The 21,258-nt window shown below is 37.0% G+C and overlaps 1 protein-coding gene across 1 annotated transcript in view; it reads left to right on the forward strand.

Annotated features, from left to right (window-relative positions):
- Positions 1-19,169, forward strand: part of RALYL (RALY RNA binding protein like) — a 47,221-nt gene extending 28,052 nt beyond the window's left edge. The window contains exons 6-7 of the mRNA XM_010709103.3: positions 52-230; positions 17,786-19,169. Coding sequence (XP_010707405.1) covers positions 52-230; positions 17,786-17,803 — 197 coding nt within the window. The 3' untranslated portion in view covers positions 17,804-19,169. The remainder of the gene's footprint in view (positions 1-51; positions 231-17,785) is intronic.
- Positions 19,170-21,258: the final 2,089 nt, after the last annotated feature.

The raw sequence follows: 21,258 nt of genomic DNA on the forward strand, positions 1-21,258 counted from the left end.
CCACCAGTAGGGAAGGTTATTGAATTTCTATAGAGTATGTTTTCCTTACAGAAGCTCAAAAGAAACAAATGGAAGATAATGCTGATTTGGTTCAAGAAGAATGCATATCAGAGAATGCAGATAACTCTACAGAAGATCCAATTGAAGGAGGGCCAGATGGAGATGGGGATGGAGAAGAGATGACTGATGGGATAGAGGAGGATTTTGATGAGGATGGCAGCAATGAGCTGGTAAGGAATAACCCTGCCATGTCTGTCTATACAGTTGCTACGCATAACCACAGAGAACCAAGAATCTGGGTTAACAAAAAAGATCACAGCAGTACTGTGATATTCTGTAATAAGTACCTAGTCCCAGATTCTTCATACACTAGTGTATGTTAGGCACAGGAACTTCTGAGGATAAACGAAGAATATATATTCTCTATACTTTGTGAGTTTAGAAAGGAAATTAAATATATTTTAACTTTTTTTACATTTATTATTTCACATTCAATGAAATGTAGATGAAAAATGAAATTGACTATTTATATTTATTTATTTATTTGTTCATTTGCATATTTGTTTTAACCAGAGCATTTCAAAACTAGATAAGATTCTAGACTGGAGAACTTTCTCATTAATGACCATGTGGACTACAATAAGCTTCCATCATTGTCTTCCATGTGTATCTCCTGCATTGGCAGGAGATAAGCATTAGCAGCTTCAGATTTTTTTTTTTTACTAGAAGGATTTTGCTGTAAGAAATGCTTGGCTGAGGAATTTTCATCATGAAACTACTCTTTTCATGAAATGCCTATCATGATGTTAAAACTCTGACTCTGAAAAATATTTTAGACATATTTTGATATTCAGATTTGTATTTTTTTTAAATAAGTGTGGATCAATCGCATTATTTTAGACACCAGGATTCCATAACACTGCATTTTCTCTCTCTCTCTTCTACACTTTCATATCTTCCCACTTTGAGAAGAAATCACTTCTGTTGCTCAGTGTCACTTTCTCTGATGTCTTTTTGACACACATTTTGTCATGCTTGCAGTAAAAAAATCATTCAGCAATGCCAACAGGAGCTAGTTAGAAATGGAACCACTTGAACCAACACCATGTCTGGAGAAACAGTGCAACTAAATAACCAGCATTTTGTACTGCTTAATACAGGCAGTTTATACCTACCTCTAATTTGAGTATCTGTGTTTCTTTATCCAGCACAAAGCTCTCTTGAATTTATGAATCCTGAATATCATTATGCCAAAGAGTATCCAAGAGAACATGAATCTCCTCATCTTCTAACATGCAATGTAGAATAGATGATATTATTTGTTCTTCTCTAAGGAACAGGTTCTCCTCTAACAAGTATCGGGGATCTCTGTAAGCAGTCACCATTCTGAATTTGTAGGAAGTAGAAATGTTATAATGCATAGATAGTTGTATGTGTAATATCCCACCATGGCTAATGTCCATTCAGCTGTAGTGACATTAACAATTGGGTGACCACAGTTTAGGGACTGCGCTCCCTACTGCAGACAACTAAATGGGGAAGATATTGTAATACCTACTGGCTTCTGATTGTTCGGTTCTGTCATTTCACCTAGAGCATATAGCATATTTAGCATATATATCCACTATATAATGAAGCATAATGTAGAGGAAATTCTTTATCTAACAAAGGCTTAAGCAGAAAAGTTTCTAAAAAGCAATCAGTGTGGGAAGACTTCATTAGCAGTGAAAGTCATAAGCATGGCATAAGCATGCTTGCATACCCCTGCTGCCAAATAAAAATCCTTTCAAAATTTACATTCTAGCATTTTCTGAAATGCAGTATGTTGCTGACACAGCTCCAAAGCCATCTCAGCGGACCACTTCCCAAGCTTGTCAAGGACTTTCTGGATGGCATCCCTTCCCTCCAGCATGTTGACCACATCATGCAGCTTGTTGTTATCAGCAAATTTGCTGGGAGTGCACTCAGTCCCACTGCCCATGTTGCCAGAAAAGATACAAAATGGTGCTGGAACCTGTGGTGGACTGATCTCTGAGGGACATCGCTACATCACTCATCATTGGTCTCCACTTGGACATCAAGACTTTGACTTTGAGCGCAATCATCCAGCCAAATCTTTATCCACCAGATGATCCATCTGTCAAATCCAATTTACAGACAAAAATATTGTGTGAGACTGTGTCAAACACTTTGTACATATACAGGCAGATGTAATCCTGTCATAGAAGACCATCAAATTTTTCAAGAATGATTTGTCCGTAGTGAAGCCATATTGGCTGTCAACTATCAACTCTTTGTTTCCTATGTATCTTAACATAGTTTCCAGGAGGATCTGCTCCATGATCTTGCCAAGTACAAAGCTGAGATAGGCTGCTCTGTAGCTGCCTGGATCTTCTCTTTTTTTCTTTTTAAAAATGGGGATTATTCTTCTCTCTTTCCAGTTAGTGGTATAATCATCGAACTGCCATGTCCTATCAAATATGGTGGACAGAGGCTTAGCAACTTCATTCATCAGTTGCCTCAGGACCCTCATGTGCATCTCATCAGGTCCCATGGACCTGCGTATCTTAGGTTTCTTTTGATGGTCTTGAGCCTTATCTTCTTTTACAGTGGGCACCACCTCAGTCAGGTGCAGCCCATCCCATAGCCAGAGCAGTGACAGATGAGCAGCCTCCTGCCTTCCACCTTAACAATATGGGACGTCTAGCCAAGAAGACACCAACTTTACACTTTGAAGCTTAGAAACTACATTGCCATCGATGTGAAGTGCGTGTGCTTTCTGTGCTCCCTTGCCGTTTCCCTCAATCTTCGGAAGAGGTCACTTCTTAGTTTTTCTACCTGCTGCAATGGGATAATAACTTACCATTCTTTGTTTTGTTCTGTAAAATCTAGGAAGATTGATGAATGAGTAAATGCTACATATCAAATAAAGGATTGTTCAGTGAAGGATTACTCCAAAGAAATCTCAGGCAATGGGTATTTCCCATGGAGATGCAACTATAAATTGAATGGTACATTTCTGCCATAGTCTTTACCCAGATACTTAGCAGTACTGGACAGTACTGTTATAATATGATGCATGTTCTAAATTAATCTGTTTTTCAGTGTCCTTACATGCATCTATTTATGTAGATATAATGGCCTATTCCTAAGAAATTTTTACTTTCCACTCCAATTATTGATAGCTGAATAACCAGAAGTTCAGCAAGAAAACTATCAAACATGTAATGAATACTCAGTAAGAAATGTTAGACTTTATTCTGCTTGAACCTGTTCTGGGACTGTCTGTCTGGCATTACCCTCTGTTTTGTGAGAATTAAAGCAGATAAATAGTGCTAGCAGATGTTGTTCTCCTGTTTTATGAAAACTAAGTTTCTGAGGAATATAGGAGAGCTGACTAATAGAAAATGTGTCCTTTTCACATAGAGCCAGTTGCAATTTATTTGAGAAAAAAGAGGACTTTTTTTATAGCAGGAAAAATGTTAAATGTGAAACAATTAGAACAAACTTTCCATCTGTGAAAACATAACCTTAGACTCCGAATTAGAAATACTCCTCCGAAGGGCATTTCTAATGAAATCTATAATCTTTTTCAAATATAAAGCGAAAGGTATTTAGGACCACGATGAGAAAAAGAATCTCCTCTTTTGACACTAAAACCAGCAGAGCAAGTAGAAAACCATTTGTGATGGGCATAGCTAATGTTCTGAATTCAGTTAAGCTCTTGCAAGTAGTTGCAAGTCTACTAATCTGAGAAATATTATTAGAGGAAGAGAATAACTTGGCTTAAATTAGCAACTTCTAACTTTTTTCTCAATGCTTCATATTTAGCTGCAAATCTCCTAACAAACCATTTGCTAATATCCCACTGCAGGACTCCTTTTGCTGAACAAAATACTACTTTGTCTCCTCTGTCTCCTGACAAGCCCTAAGGCTGTCAGTAAAGGCAAGCTCAAAAACGACAGCCTTGCCACCAGAGTCCAGATGCTACTAGACCGAAATCTCTGAATTTCTTTATGTGGGTCGTCTTTGGACCAGAGGACTCATAGTATGTGTATATAAATATATATATATAGTTCTAGTTCTAGTTCTAGTTCTTACTTTCAGAAGAAAGTGACTAGCACACTATGATGTATGCTGTGGGTTTAAGGAGTAGGATGTTTTCTCTGAATTCACACTCAGTCTATTTGGAGGAACAGGTTACTGCACATTAACTGAGTGATGGCAGCTGTCCTCATGTCTGCTTTCAGCCTACATCAGCTGTAAAGAAATGTGAAGTAGTTTAGCCTGCAGTCTGAGTTACATCAGGAATAGACTTAAGGAGGCTTTAACCTCATCATTTCGTGCCCAGCTGCATACCTATTGCATGCAACAGCTGTACACCTGCCTCATCCACCATTCAGATCAGGTTGTTACTCATCCCTATATTATAATTTTCTATGGACTAGATACATCCACAAACAGTTGTTATGACTTGTCTAAAGTGTGAAAATTTGTTCTGCACACTAACTTGGTTGCCCATTTGAACTCTAGCTCTAGACATACTGTGTTTGAGTATCTTCTACCGTCATCAAACAGTTGTTGGGAAATTTCTTTTAGTATAAACTCTTTGCCCACAGATACATCTTAGCAAGTGTCTCCAAGACTGTAGACACTCCAGTCTTTTTTTCAGGCTCTGGATAAAAGTAACAGTACCTAAGAGAGCTGGAAAGGGATATTTCTCCAGGATGAACAACCTCGACTCTCTCAGCCTTTGTCTTTGCAGGAGAAGTGGTCCAGCACTTTGAGAGTCCTCATGGCCTGCTTCAGCAGATTCATGTTCTTCTTATTCTGGGGTCCCCAGAGTGAAAGGCAGTACTTCAGGTGGGATCTTATGAGAACAGAGCAGAGGGGCAGGATCACACTTTTTTTTGATGCAGCCTAGGATATAGTTGTCTTTCTGGGCTGTGAGAGCACACTGCCCGATCGTGTTGAGCTTTTAATCAACCAACACCTAAGTACCTCTTCTCGGGTCTGCTCTCAAGACATTGTCTTCTATATTCACAATACTGCAGTATATTCCAACACCCATTTTGACCTTTCAAGGTGGCCTCAGTGGCCCTAAAACCAATTCCTTTTCCTCACTGCAAGTGACATCAGCAGTGTGTGATGTGATGGAGAGAATGTGAAAGATGTATGAATTACCTTACACGATTGTTTCTCTGCTGATTTAGCAACTGGACCAAAGCATTTCATAGAAATTCTTGTTTCACATGGTGCTGATCAATCATCAAGGAAGCACTGTCTCAAAATGAACTATAACTTATAATTTCAGTCCCTTTGTAAATACCAAAGGTAGCATCCAATTAATTAGCTGAAAGTCTGACGTACTGTAGATCTTGAAGAAAAAAAATCACTTTCAGCTAATGGTTAATAAAACACCAACAAACTAATTAATTGGAATGAATTATACACAAGCACTCATATCTATATTACATTGACAGAGAAGAATAGTTTATATCAATCTGTCAATCATTTATAATAAATAACTGTAACTATAGTAGCACAGTGGTGGTTCAGTACTTAAGCATTCAGTATCCCATACAGCATTTTCTGGTGGACTCGTGATTCCATTGATTTCAAATACAGTAGATTTATGATATTGTAATTCATGGAATTTGAAGGATATATTCACAATTGTGATTATATGCTGGTATGCATGCACTGAAGATAATAAAGACACACAAGCATTAGATAGGAATTTCACAATTATGACTCACCTCTAATGGGAAGTCTTGAGAGGCAATTGTATTAAATTATATCAGAAACAAAAAGTACAGAGACGGTGTAAAGCCCACTTCTGATCACAGGGTGGGTTTACTGCCATTATTTCTACATCAAATATAGTTTCCTTTCTAGTAAGTGTAATTGAGTTACATTTGCCTTTCAGAAATATTCCATTCCTTATTCCTGTCCTTTTCCCCACTCTGCACTGCATGTTTTCAATCTATTTTGGATTTGTTTCTACCAAAAAGAATAATGTTTCAAACATAAATACTGGAAAAAGCCTCAGACAAAACTCAGGATAATCCTCTTGCTGTACTGAGTTTCATTATGCAAAAATGAAAATGTGGTATAATAAGGCAATACTTCTTGTGGGAATTGATACAAAATCCATTTACACCTATGGAACCAACAAGCACTTTAGCTAAGGATCATCAAAAACATTTTCCTCTCCTATAAGTAGTTAAGGAAAATTAAAGTAATTTAGTAGTAAATATTTATGAAATAGTGAAGCCTTCTTTAATTCCATTACTTAATATGAGAATTTTTGAAAACACTCAGCATAAAGTAGAATAAGATCTAAAGAAAATGAACAAAAATTTGTCTAATAAAATCTTCTCAAGTTTAGGCCCTATTTTTACATTTTTCAAATAACATGATTGAACAAATACAAAACTACTTCATAGAATTGATAGTATTTAATTTACTATTTTAATCAATCTGGATTTTTCATTGCCCATTTAGATATATCTTTTTCTGTCAATTGCAATAACGCAGGACAAATCGATTCTTCTATTATCAGTAGAATTAGGCTGATTAGGCATGTCAAAAAGATCAATAGCTTTTCTTGCAGCTTGCAACATGCTGAGTGCACTTATATAAAGTACTACTTCAAAGGAAAAAAAAAAACGAAACTTCTAATTAAAAGTAATGGATGAAGCAAGGTCTTGCCAAAAATGTTACTTACATTACTTCAAATATTATTGAGACCAAGCAAAAATTTTGTTCTGGTGCACTGGACATTTTGAAGTTCATTGAAACCTTGCATTCAGTATCAGGAGAAACATGAAGTTCTTCATTCCTGAGACAAATGAATAGGTAAAAGATTGTATTCACTTGATAAATATCAGTGCAAGATGTTTGTACTTCAGCAAGCTAAGAAAGTCATTAGGGGCAGCATACCTGACAGATACTAATGTGTTGTACCTTCCAAAGCTGCAGTACATCTAATAACCTGTGACTGAAAATATGGAGAAAGTAATAAAAGTATGTCATGAAATCAAAAATTGTAAGAAAATTCCTGACATGCCCTTTTGTTATATTTAATATATGCAATATCACAGTAGATTTGTTTGTTGTTCATGTACCATTGTGTGAGTGAGTCATTGGAAAGGCCTTGCTACCAGCTCCTCCTTTCCATTTTTCCTGACAGTCGATTTCTTAGGGGAAGAGTTCCTAAGTGATGTTCAGGGTTTTAACTATGACTGAATGATTACATGATATATTTTTTTAATTATTATTCACATCATATCCCCTAGATAGTACAAAGGAAGCTGCAGAGAACGCAGGTACTGTTATCACACATGCAGTGTGATATTTACAGCCTGAAATAGTATATTTGTAAAATAAATAAGCAAAATAAAGTCTTTCGCATCTATTCCTCTAAATCTACTCCATATTATTTGGTCCCTCGTAAAGCTTTTAAAATACTTAGAATGTAAATAAATTAACTACAAACATTAAAATCTTATGGTATTAACACAAAAGAGCTTGAAAATAAAACTGTTTCACCTGTATGGGGAATCAGGAAGATTGGGTGCCATTCTCAGCTTCACTAGTGTGGCTCAGCAAACTAAACATGTGTAAACCCGGCCCCTCTTTCTAAGGTCAGACCAAAGTGCTCTTTTAACCCTACAGTGAGTAGGAAAGGAATATTTGTCAAATATATTATTCAAACTGATCAAAACTATGTGCTTTCCAGACAAGAAAATTACTGTTTTTACTGTTAAGTTTATTTTCGCTTCCTTGATGAGTTTGCCTTACTTTTCTATTGCACTGTAGCATCAGACTCCGTAGAGTCACAGAATAATGGAATCACAGAATGGTTTGGGTTGGAAGGGACCTCTAAGATCATCTAGTTCCAACCCCCTGCTATAGAAAGGGACACCTCCAAGTAGACTAGATTGCTCAAAGCCCCGTCCAGCCTGGACTTGAGTGTTTCTAGGGGCACCCACAACTTCTGTGGGCATAGGTTCATTATGCTAACAGTAAAGAATTTTTTCCTAATATCTAGTGTAAATCTACTCTCTTCCAGTTTAAAGCCATTTCCCCTCATCCTGTCATTACCTGCCCTTATAAGAAGTCCCTCCCCAGCTTTTCTGTAGGCCCCCTTCAGATACTGGGAGGCCACATAAGGTCCCCCTGAAGTCTTCTCTTCTCTAGGCTGAAGAGCTTGACCTTTCTGAAGTTTCAACCATTTAACTGCCTGCATTTTTCTGCTAAGAATTATTAGTGAAATCTCTCTTTCTGAGATCTGTCTCTTTGCAAGCAATTCCATACAGATTCCTTCAGGCGCAGCAGAGCAATCATTAATAAACTGCCAGCAATGTCTAGGCACATACAGCAAAGGGCAGGAAATCTTGTGTGTGGGCTTCTCCTACACCTTCTCCATCATACAAGAGCATATAAGAGCCTATATTCAGCAGTTTCATTTAAATGAAACCATTTGTGAGACAATAGATGATGTATTGATGATGTCAATAGATAACCATATAAGTATTAAATTGAATATTTTTGTTTGCTTTATTTCCCAAGAAATATTGTAAGAACTGGTCACAGTAATGTGATATTTAGAATATCCTAGGCAAACTGAAGAAATGGCTAGTTAAAGCTCAATGCTATGTGACTCTCGTCCCAAGTACACTTAATTAGCAAGTGCCTGCCAATACATAGTACTGGCTTGTACATGGTATTTCCAGCTTCCTGGAAGATGGGAAATATGTCTATTTAGAAACACAGGCACAGGTTACATCCTGGCAGTATGTCTGATATGACAAATAATTTTTTACTGTTGCACCATTTAACATGTTTAATGTTTTTTAGAAACTGTTACAGTGATCTGTGAGAACTCAGGCACTGGCTTCATGTGGACTGGTGTTTTGGAAGAGTAGTTTGTGTGCTTTGTTATTTTGTGGGAAGTGAACTCTGCTGCTTATTGGTACAGTTCATTGACTGTCAGTAGATCCATCCATTATTAATATTTTGTGTTCATTTCACTTTGGGTTCTTTTTGTATTTGTTTATTAGGCAGTGCTATCTGTTTATCTTAAGCTTTTAGGTAAAAATAAAATAGTCATAGTACTTGATGTTCTTGAGATATCAAAATATTTAATTTTAATTGGCCAGCTTCACCTGTCAACAACTTCTGTACCTCCGCTTTTTTCAATAAAAGATAAATAAGTAAATATATTTGTGAATTGATTTATAGACAAATAATGCTGTCAGATCAGGCCAGAAATTCTCAGACATGCAATCAAAATGCTTGCCCAAATGAGCTGAATTCCTCTCTGATATAAATTAACTGACCTTAATTTCAGTACTAGTGGACTGATTGCGTTTATTTTATTCAAGTAAATCAGAATTTACCACAAATATTAACTTAAAATATTCAATGCAGAAGAGTCAGTCTTTGAATACAGTATGGAAACAGGGAGTACCAAACATTTACTTCCCAGACGCAAACTCGGATCCCTTTTCAGGAGCAGGGAGATAGTGGCTTATTCAAAAAAGCCGTAGGCTAAAATTTGGGCTGGTACACTCACTTTAAATATGAAGACTGAATTCAATTTCTGCCCCAAATATTTTTACCGCTATAATGCTGGCAAAGTCTCTCTTGTTTCACATCACAGCTTTTTAGTTGACTCCATCAAACTTGAGATGACTTGTGAGAGATGTTGAGTTGATGTTAGACCACTCATTCATGACCAACATTTCCTAGAGCTATGGGAGGAGAATACCAAAGCAACAGTACGAGGTATAACAGGAAACTGCTGAGAGAAGGGGAAGGATACACTGGTGTTTTCCATACTCATATTATGACTCTGATATCTTTCACAAGAACTCAAGCCAGCCATTGGGTCTGTGTTTGGCTATGGATTTGAGTCTATTAGAGTAATCCTCAAATTCTTAGATTTAACTGAAATTGAGCAATTGCCATGCATCACACATTTTTTCCTGGTGTGTCAGTCTTTGAAAGTAAATAGCTTTAGTTCCCCTAAAAGACACTCATTTCACTGGCTTTATCAGTATGCTTGAGCCTCGGGAATACTGAATAAAAAACCCTCAGAGAAAACATTTTTCTGTTGAATCTCATCTGCAAGCCAAAGTGAGCCTTCATGCAAGTACACAGAGGTAAACACTGAAAAGCCAAAAGGTTTCTATTTTTCCACTTAAAAAAAAAAGACACTAATTTTAAATCTGGTTGTTGTTTTTTTTTCAGTACAAACTGCAGAGCTACAGTTAGTGACCCAATTGTTCCAAAAGGTCTGAATTTTCTGAAAAAAACATAAATGTGTTACTAAGAAGATTTTCTGCATGATTAATACTAAAACATGAAAAGCAGATTGAATTTATCTGTACGTAGGCATTATAGACCTCAGAAAAGGGAATTTATTTAGAAGGTGGTAGAACTGTAATTGCAATCTCAACAAAAAAGCAGTCATTGAGGAATGAAACAAGCTCTATCTGCCAAAATGAAAATTTGGAAGTTAATCAAATGCCATCTTAGCCAGCCTGTTATGCTGATATGTGTATCTGAAATTTCCAATTTGTTGTTGCAGTTCATTACTAAAAGTACAATACAGCTTTATAATCTCTTTTAGAAAGAGTAAGTTGTGTTCCAGCCCAATAAACAGAGGATCAAAAGTTTAAATTCTGTTCCTATTTGCAGTGTCATGCTGATCCTCTCTCAGGTGGTACTGATGACACACCATTTGCAGACAATAATGTAACCCTAAATCCAATATTTTCTTTTGCAATTTTTAATTTTAAAGACATAATGAAATCCTCATAAAACAAAAATGTTGTGCACTTCCCATTCAAATAAGCGTTATGCAGGAAAAAAATGGATTTAAATTTCAATTAGCCCTGTGTGGAGACAGAAGTTGATCATTGTGTGTCACTTCCGTCTTCGGCATCTGATTCTATAAAAATACCAAGAAAATGCTGTTTAGAATATGACCAGCATTCATTGTCCTTTCTGGATCACATTCCCAATACAGATTTTCTTTGTTTTTCTTTTGTGGTACCTCTTTCATTTCATAATAACAACTTTCAGCTTCTTCTGACAGTGAGATCTACTCTCCATTCCTTGTCTATTACAATTTGCTTTTACCTCTGTCCTCTTTATGTTAACTAAAATCACTGCCTCCAATAAATACAAAATCTGCTGTTGATTAGATAGAGCATTCTTGAACTCATTACCATGACTGAGCACAGTTTCTTCTTCCCGCATGGGTGCACTTTGTTTTTTGACACTTGTCTAAAATCTAAATTGGCAATACTGGGAAACTTTAGCAATTATTTTCTGTGTGATTAACTTTAGGAAGTTTTAGTACTTCATGAATTCCTACATGCATATATTAAAAAGAAATAAGGTGTAGATATAGTGAGTGTCCTCAGGGTACAAGTTGTAGCAGTTGTAGCAGTTCCTTTGAACGCTAAACTTTTTATTCAAACCTGCCTTTGGAATTGATGCTAATTGGATCATCAATTCAAATTGGGAAATTTCTGCTCCTCACATCAAGCAGAAGTTAAATCAGTAAGAATTAATTCTACTACTTTTTGACAGCACTCTGCATCCTAAAGCCATCCTTTTGAAGCATTCAGTATAATCAAGACTAGGACTTACTTAGACTTGTTTCACACAGAACAAGCCAAACCTCAAGAAGCAGAAAACAATTAATGGTTCTGAGTCATACCTTTGGAAATTTGCTGTAATTATCCACTTGTATAAAGAAAAGTGGAACATTTTCCCCTTTGCTGTATTTATCACTGGGCCCACAGAGGTTGATTTGCTCTCAAGGCGCACTGGTGCAAGCTGAGGAAACTCTGGACAACTTGATAGAGAATTTACTGCATTTGGTTTAGTTATCGTGCTTTTCCCAATTTTGCTTTATACCACCAGGAGAAAACATGCAAAGGAGTGGTGGTAGGTGGAAGCATGTTTTCACTCTGAAAGAATTGGGGAAGCCCTGCAAGTGTATTCTGGGTAAAAACTTCGGGGCAACAGACACCGCTTTCCTACCTTTTCCACCTTCTCTTCCTTGGAGATCCTGCAGCCTACTTTGTACTCTAAGGAAGTGCAATGCCTCCAGCTTCAGATCCTTCCCAGTGTCACAAGAAATGATGCTGATGGTCCCTGTGTCTTCTCCAACAGATAAAAGAGACCTTGTAGAGAAAAAACGGCTGCCGAAACAACTCCCCCATACACACAAAAGAAAACCAGCAATAGAGGAGCAGGAGCCAAACCCAGACAGTGAAGTAAGGTGGACAGATCCACTTCTTCTCGCTGCCCTCATAGCTGTGCTCAACAAAGCTCTGGGCAACTCTTATAGAAAGTCATTCCTTCATCCTTCACATCTGGCCATTATTAAAACTGCAGCATGTCCTCATTGGCACTGTCACAATAGTAGATCCCATCTCCACCACTAAACCCAAGAATATTCACCACATATCTGCCCACACAGATCTCTGGGAAAGAAAAACTATATTGGTCCAGGGGAAAAATGAGTATTCAGTAAAGCTTCCCATTCTTCCTGCTGATTTTTTTAAAGCTAGCAAGTGTAATAGAGCATTTTAATACAAAGGATAGAAATATGTTTTCACTGCTTAGTAAAGCAGTCATTCTCAGATGTACTCACAAAAGTACTGACACTTCAAAGCGATTAAACTGTTCATTGAGCAGAAAAATGATTCTGTAGTGTTTTCAGCAATTAAAGTACAATTGGCAGAGTACAAAAGAAAATGATTAGTTTCATCATCTGAAGGAAGGTTTAAAGAAGGTGCAATTGTTTCCTTCAAATATTCTTTATTAATATTTATAAAACTGTAATTCTGTCCATTTGTTATATGCAATGAGTATTCTATCATTAGCTCACTGTAAAAAAAAATATTGATTTAGGGTCATAACTTTGTCAGATTTTACACAGAACTGTTACAAATGACAGTAGCACATTCATATCCCCTGCTAACATATACTATACTGAGCTTTTGCTCTTCATACAGAGGAGTTATATGAAATCACCTATATACCTGTTACTTAAGTAGAGATTTTGTACTTTAAATCAGGGGACAGGAGTTCTTTCAAATGAACAAATGAGCAGAGGTGTCAAAGCAAAGGTAACACAAAATTAAGTTTCTTTGCTAAGTCCTGTTTATTGCTTGTGAGTTTCCGTTCATGATGATGAAAGCTATGTAAAAGCCAATAGGTGGACATACCCCAAGGATACCCTACAAACATGAATTACTGTTTTTTGCAGTCAATACAAGCTGCCTGCTTAACAGAAAGGGAGGATATTGTCTGAAGTTAGACCAAGCAAACAAATAGAATGGCAATTTGCTCTACTGCTTTGTAACCAGCAGTTACAAAGTAATCAGTGCATCCTGATTTTTCTCATTTTAGGAAAAAGTCTGGATTAATCCATGACTATTATCCATGATTCAAGTTTAAAGAAAAAAATCTGTTCTGCAAACACATTCAGTTTTTCTCCTCCTTCACTGTCCAGATTTATACTTCATAATCAGAAAAAATATTATTAAGGATGAAACACAAGACACCATCCTGGAGAAAATAAGAGTCACATCTGTGGTCCTGAATCCAGTGTTCTTAGCTGTATACATAGCAGTATAGACGAGAGCAGCAGATACAAACAAAGCAATTGTGCCACGATTGCAGTCTGAGGTAGTGCTAGGAGGAAGACCAGTGATGTGAGTAACCGGAAACTGCAGCACGTGCATTTCAATGGGGGGTTTGCAGCTGTTTTGCATAAAGCAGTTAGTATGGCAGTCAGGTAACCCACAGTCAAATCCATGTCAGACACCAACAACAACCCAGGAAGATGTTGGCCTTTGAGTCACCTGCAGATGTAGAAATGAAGCTTTGAAACCAGAGTCAGAATTAGCTAGTTGTCTACCTTGTAGCTACCAACTCAGCAATGCAGTTTTGGAAATGGGTTTGTCTGGCAAGGAAAAAGCCAGGAGAGCAAGGAGAAGGATATTTGAGGATTTGGATTTCAAGTTCATGTGTGTATTTGCACAGTCGTCCAACCATCCACCATTTATCTGCATTTTCTGGGAATTTCTAAGGTTACTGTTATCATGTACAGATACATTTTTTGAGATCAACATCTTGCATATACTTTGTTGGATGCTTTTATTATATATAATTGTTGCTGGGTAAATCTTACTGTAAATTCTGTAACATTCATGTTCTGTGGGATATTCCTCTGAACATTTTCTTAATGTTCTTCAAGGGAAAACATTAATCTTGTGCAACTTCTGTGTCATATAGTCAAGGTTCATAATTTATACTCTCTCCCAAGGATGTATACAGAATTTTTACGCTCGGATAGTAAGATTTATACGTATACATTTAGGTGTGGAAGATGATCATGGTAAAGTCCATCACGCTTTACCAACAAACCCAACTAGAAGGAAAATAGAGATTTATGGGGAACAAGGAACATTCCCCATTGTTTACCTTTATTTTTTTTTCAGAACTGTAAGGAAGAAAAAATATACTGGAACAAGAAAAAGTCTGACCTCTGTCTGAGCCCAGCCTGCAGAGTTCAACAGTCACACCACCCGTAGGGAAATAGAGACTGAGCTCAGGAAAGTCAGCAGCATCTGCCTGGCTGCAAAGTAGTAGTCAGTATTACTGCTTACAACTGCATGGGAAAGGTGGGGAGACAGAATGGACCATCCAGTTTGATAAAAGAAGAAAAAAAAAGAAAAAAGAAAAAAAAAAAAAGTGTCTTTACCAGAAATTGAGTTTACCTCCTAATTAAATGCTTTTCAGAGAAAGGCAGGGTGCAGATTATTCCTATTGTGTTGTACTTCATGACAGTGAAGCACACAACATAGAGGGAATTTGCACCTAGCAGGTGATCTGATGGCCAGGCTCTCTGAAGCATCCTTAACTAGTAGGGCATGCCTAAAGATCTACAAATGTACAGAAGGGAATTATCCGGGCAAAAATTATATGTGACAAAACCATTAGACTTTTAAAGGACGAGATGAAAACTCTCCTAGATTTTACCTGATTTTATCTGAATTTTTATTCTGTTATTTTTAGTGATGATATTTGGAGCCCATTAAGTAGCACAGCATTCATATTTAGTCAAGTGCTTAATATTTAATGTTGACTTTCTGGGGTTATATACATGATGGCAGTGCAAAGTTAAAATTAATTGAATCTAGTGTAGTTGGAGTCTGGTGAAAATGCTGGAAGGATCAAACTGGAACTGTAATAACAGTAGCAATAGCATTTCTGGCAGTCTGAAATACGGTGTTGTGCCTAAGAAGAGTGCTTTCGATAGCTCACGCTCAAAAAGCCAGCCATACAGGGAGAAAAACAGCAGAAATAATTTCAGGTGGAAAATGAACCAATAAATATTTCATAACCCATCTCCAGCTTTTTTCAGAGATTATGATGGCAATTAGGACAGTATATATACTGTTTCTTTGATACCATGTACGGCTGCCAGGACTGTCTGTTCTGTTTGGTTATTCAGTTCATAAAGTGCAGTATGTTCAAATCACGCTTTTATAAGTGGTTTTCTGCTAGAACTGCATCAAATGAAAGCCATATTGCTGGCTTAAATGTAATTCAGTTCATCCTTGTTGTGTCAGGATGCTTTTTATATATGTAACAAGAAGGAAATGAAAAGCTTAAAAAAATATTAGTCATCATGAGATTCCTTTAATATCATCAGCAGTACCATAAAGCCAGCTGATAAATTGCACACCATTCAGAAGAAAGAAATAGAATGAAATTAGTATTATATTACATCAGATTAATCATAGCCCTGGGTTTACTCTCATTCTATGGAAAATAAAACTTGACTGTTTCAGATTTTAAAGTTTCTTCTCAGCCTTTAAGGTTATCTGCTTCAAGAAGCAAGTAACTAGCCTGTGTGCTGAGAAAAGAATATAGGATTTTTGTTTTGTGGGGTTGGTAAATTTTTATCGTTGTTTCTAAATGACAGCAAAGCAGCATTGATGAGTTGGATCCAGATGGTTAGTGATAACACTTCATAATAGCAACCTAATGAAGCTTTTTTGTGCTGGTGACAGGTAAATGCTTGAAAGGCTTATGGCAGGGAAGAAGCTCCAATAAATAATTTGAAAATCTGTCTCTGTTCTTACTTGCATAATTATTGCTTTTCATAATAGCATAATGGCAGAGCAAAGTATAGGTGACAAAATGGTGAGAAAAGAAGAACTCTCTCTGGAGCTGATGGGATGTGCAGTGGAACTGCAGGCTTTTTCTTGCTTCTTGTGAGATGAATAGCTACTTAACAGCCATTAGTCTTCTCAGAGACTTGGGATTTAAAATTCTTTTTTGACGTAGTCAGTCTGAACAAATATCAGCAGCTGAAATTAGAGGGAGATCAAGATTTTCCTCCGTGCAAGCAAAGAATAACAGTTTTGGAGTGCTTTGACTGAATGAAGAAAGTTCTGGGATCTCTCACGTGGGCTTTCACCCTGGCTACACGTGAAGGATGCAACCAGAAGTCTGGCACTGCCTTTGCAATAAGTGGGAAATCTGATGGTAGGCTCTTACAAAGGGGAAGAGACCAGCCCTAATGTTAATTTCACTTAAAAGAAAAAAGAAAGAAAAGAAGCTGTACATTTCTATTAACATTTTCTACTGTAAATTTTCCAAACCGAAATGGCTGGGAAAGTGTTGTCAGTTTTTCTGTAGGCAGATGGATTTGGTGTATCTGAAGCATACCCCTGTGGCACTACTGAATGCCTTGCTGAAGCTGGTGGCATTAACAGGCTCATAACAGGACACATGTTTTTAGATGTGATCTACTTCAGGCCCTGGCTGGAAGAAAAGCCCTCCAAAGCCTCACTGACATTGGATTTTTTGCTGCTTCCCAATGTGCCTGGCAAAACAAAAGAAATAAAGGGACATGAAATTAAAGCCTAGAACATGTATGCCGTAATAATAATAAAATAGGCTACATTAAATGGAAAGTCACTGAGAAAAGATTCATCAACCTAGTAACAATAAGCATTGCTGAAAGCACACAATTTAAATGGTGTGGAATGAAGTATAAAAGCAGTGTGAGGAAACCAAAGCAAAGAACCTTGCAAGCAATTTATTTAGGCTGAATGTTATTATGCAAATAAAGCATTTCACTGCAAAGCAGCTAAGATGCATACTTTATTATTTTCTGCTAAAAGAGAAAGTATCCAGTGGTTATTCACAGAGCATTACTGAGGAGAAGCATGGTGATAGGACAAGGAAAAGTGGTTTCAAGCTTAAAGAGAGTAGATTTAAGTTGGATATACGGAAAAAGTCTTTTACAGCGTGGGGTGTGAGGCAGTGGAACAGGTTGCCCAGAGAAGTGGTGGATGCCCCATCCCTGGAGACATTCAAGGTCAGCCTGGACAGGGCTCTGAGCAGCCTGCTCTAGCTGTGGTGTCCCTGTTCATTGCAGGGGAGTTGGATTGAATGACCTTTAAAGATCCATTCCAACTCAATCTAGGGTTCTATGATTCTATGATTCTGCGATCTCACTTGATTCACTGTGGTTATTTTGGCCATGAACTCTGACTTAGGACTGCTGCACAGTCTTGGTTTTCTAATAGATACTGATATTGGATTGATTGTGATAAAAAAATCACATAATAGTCCTCTTCCCTCTTTTCCCTGGTTACCTGGTTTCCTTCTGAGGCTTTGCTGGAAGAAATTCCGTGCCTTCATGCTAATGAAAACATTTCTCACTTCTCAGTTTCTACAGATCAAGTGATGAGATGCCATGTGTGAATCCCCTGAAGGCTGAGAAGAGAAACTCTGACTTCCCCACAGAAAATTGTGAACTGCAGTTTCTTACTGGCTTGTAACACCTTTGATTCAATTTGTATGAAAATTAAATTTACTTATTAAAATGGACATTAATGTTCAAATATTAGAAATTCCATTTCTTATATGTTCTAAGCTGTACAATTGTCAGATTTTTATGGTTTAGATTGTAAATGTGTTTTTCTCTGGCTAATTATTGGTATTATTTTTTTAATTTTGATGTCTTAAAAGCCAACGTACTGTATCATAATATTATGAAGGACATATTTAACAGATGTGGGAAACACTGTATACAAATGTATATTTCTAAAAGCTATTTTTATGATTAGCATGTTTTACCCTATTTAGAGTCAGGTGTTATTGCACTTCCTTGTTTACAGCTTAATTCAAACAAGATCATTATGATTAGTGACACACTTAAAAACATTGTATGGTATTTTCCATGTTTTATTTATTGTATTTGTCATCTAAAATAACTATGTTTACTAACAGGGTTAGCTGCTAAAAAGTAAAAATGTCAAAATATGAAGGCAATCTTTGATAAAATGTAAATTGGATCCTTTTGTTAATCCCTTTCTTCAGATGAGTGCTCTGTGATGCCATGCACTATGCAGTTGTTGCAGCAGTATCTGCACGTCTCTAAAGGCAGTTTCTTGCTGCCATATGGAAAGTTTACATGACAGTCTCCTCCCTAGTCAGGTAAATTAGCTATGCTGCCAATATTCGAGAACCTGAGTTGGCTTACTGATTACTTCTTTGTTTCATTTCCTGGCAGCAGTCTGTCCACTCCCAGACCCCAAAAGCCTTCCTAAAAGCCTGAAGTTGGAATAATTATTACAGGTGTCCTAGGGGTAATGTCAGCGTAGAATTCCTTAATAAATCATATTTCCTTTCAAATAGAATGGATATATTATTTCTCTTTTGTTACTAAGATATTAAGAGTATCAAAGCACATCTGATACAGGTACAAGTTCTTATCTAAGGAGAGTATCGACTCATTAACCATCTGAAAGCTAGGCCTCCTTAGTGCTGCAGATGACATGAAACAAGGAAGAAATGTTGATTTACATTCACATGTGAGATATACTCCTACAGACATATCTTTGAAGTGATGATAGGGGCAAAAAAATTTAAAGCAACAGCCTTCCAAAAGTGTGAGACATGAATGTAAATATTTTAGCCAGTCAAATGGAGCTCAGACCCAGTTTCATAGCAGTGTGGAAAATATCAACCCTAACTGCTATTATAGAATCATAGAATCAGAGAATGGCCTGGATTGAAAAGGACCACAATGATCATCAAGTTTCAACCCCCCTGCCATGGGCAAGGTCACCAGCCACCAGACCAGGCTGCCAAGAGCCACATCCAGCCTGGCCTTGAATGCCTCCAGGGATGGGGCATCCACAACCCTCCTTGGGCAAACTGTTCCAGTATGTCACCATCCTCTGTGTGAAAAGCTTCCTCCTAATATCTAACCCAAACCTCCCCTGTCTCAGTTTAAAACCATTCCCCCTTGTCCTGTCACTATCCATCCTCGTAAACAGCCGTTGCCTCTCCTGTTCATATGCTCCCTTCAAGTGTTGGAAGGCCACAATGAGATCTCCCCAGAGCCTTCTCTTCTCCAAGTTAATCTGTTGCCGTGCTATTTGGTATCCAACTCCACACAGATGAACCTTTATCTTGCTCTTCAAATCATTCTGTACAGGCTAAAAGAAAGATAAAAATGAAAGCATTGAAGAGGCTCTTTAACAGATCAGACCATCAATATGTATAAAAAACAGTTGTTTGTAAGATGATAGGCTCACCACTGCAAATTAGGATTATGAAAGAGTAGTATAATTAGCTACACCTGACCATTAGCAATTGCAGCTTCAGAATCTGCCAAGGGGGACTGTTCCAGAAAAGGGAGAAAATATTATTTCCGTCTAAGAGAAATGTTAGCGCAAATCAAAGGATGAAATATTTCCCCATTTTCTCCGCTACTTCTCCATATAGTATAGATTATGCACATCTTTAATGGCCAAAATACAACAAGAATTGTCGTTTGGGGATCTCTGTCTTTGGCTGGCAGTTAAAATAAGTCCAGATCTTAGTGGGCATTTGCCCATTTAAGAAACTGCTGACTGACTCTAAAAGACAGCAGAATGTCATCCAAACAGATCAGCTCTTTTACATATGGGAAACTGCTAGGTGCATCTTTGCTTTATCACCTCCATTCTAAATGACCTAATATTCACCGAGAAGGACTCCGATTTTTAGAAACATCTTCCTAACAGTATCTTATGATCATATATTCAAAGAAATTATTTCATAGGCTTAATATCAACCCTTCTTCACACCACAGTTTAAGTCCTGAATAGATTTTGAACACAGAAAGTCACCTTTGATAAAGTCATGAGACACTGTTTCATTTGCAAGCCAGAAGCTTCTTTTGCCATGCAGTCTATTACTAGCAAGGTTTCTTAACGGCATGTTTGCTTCAAATCACTGCAGAGGATTCTGGTAGCTTCAGTAGAACTTCACAGTTCTCTACCTATGTATGCAGTACACTCAGTGTTGTCTGCCATCAAAACATATACATATTTTTTATTGGTTTTGTTACTTGTGTGGGTTTTTTTCATTTTGTGTTTTTGTTTTAAGATTGTTCATCCCTTGTAATGTGGAAGAACAGGAAACATAAAGGATCTTGTCAAGTAGTTTGGCTAGTCAACAGTCATAAAATGAGTAGTCCTGAATTAAACTAATTTATTTTCAACAAAGACTTATATCCTCTGTGAATTTCGAGTATTTGTTTCAAGCCTGTGCAGCTGCATGATGGAAAATATTTACTAAAAGAGGCTTTAAAATTTGGATCAATCAATAAAAAATATTTTTACTTTTGTAAACTCTTGTATTACATATTGTCAATGTCCCTGTTAGTTTTGTCTGTAGAACCACTTTTAGTTCTGAAAAATCACTGTAATAAAACTGTGTAGATAATAGCTACAATATTGTAAGCATTCATGTTTTTAATCAACACCACTGCAAGTCAAAATTAAAGCATTTGGGGTTTTCCCATGTCAAGCAGATTGATGTTTCATTACAATTTTCTTTAAAATGCTGTAACATAATTTTTACATGTCTGTAAATAAATATTTTCTCTGATTTATGCACTAACTCAGTTTTGTAATTTTTTCTGCTAACATCTGATACTAAGAAACTCTCCGGAACAAATATATTTCTCTCATGGAAAAATACTGTTTAGAGTTTTGTGATAATAGTGTGTTTCTATATAGTATTCTCACAGCTTTCTAAAGCAGAACAAATGGGAGAAATCCATAGTAACAAGTTCTTATGTAAATGGAAAGAGACAAATGTGATAAACACTTCTATATTTTTAACAGTTTGAGAAACTTGAAGAGC

This window comes from Meleagris gallopavo, chromosome 3 (assembly GCF_000146605.3).
Source record: "Meleagris gallopavo isolate NT-WF06-2002-E0010 breed Aviagen turkey brand Nicholas breeding stock chromosome 3, Turkey_5.1, whole genome shotgun sequence".
NCBI lineage: Eukaryota > Metazoa > Chordata > Aves > Galliformes > Phasianidae > Meleagris > Meleagris gallopavo.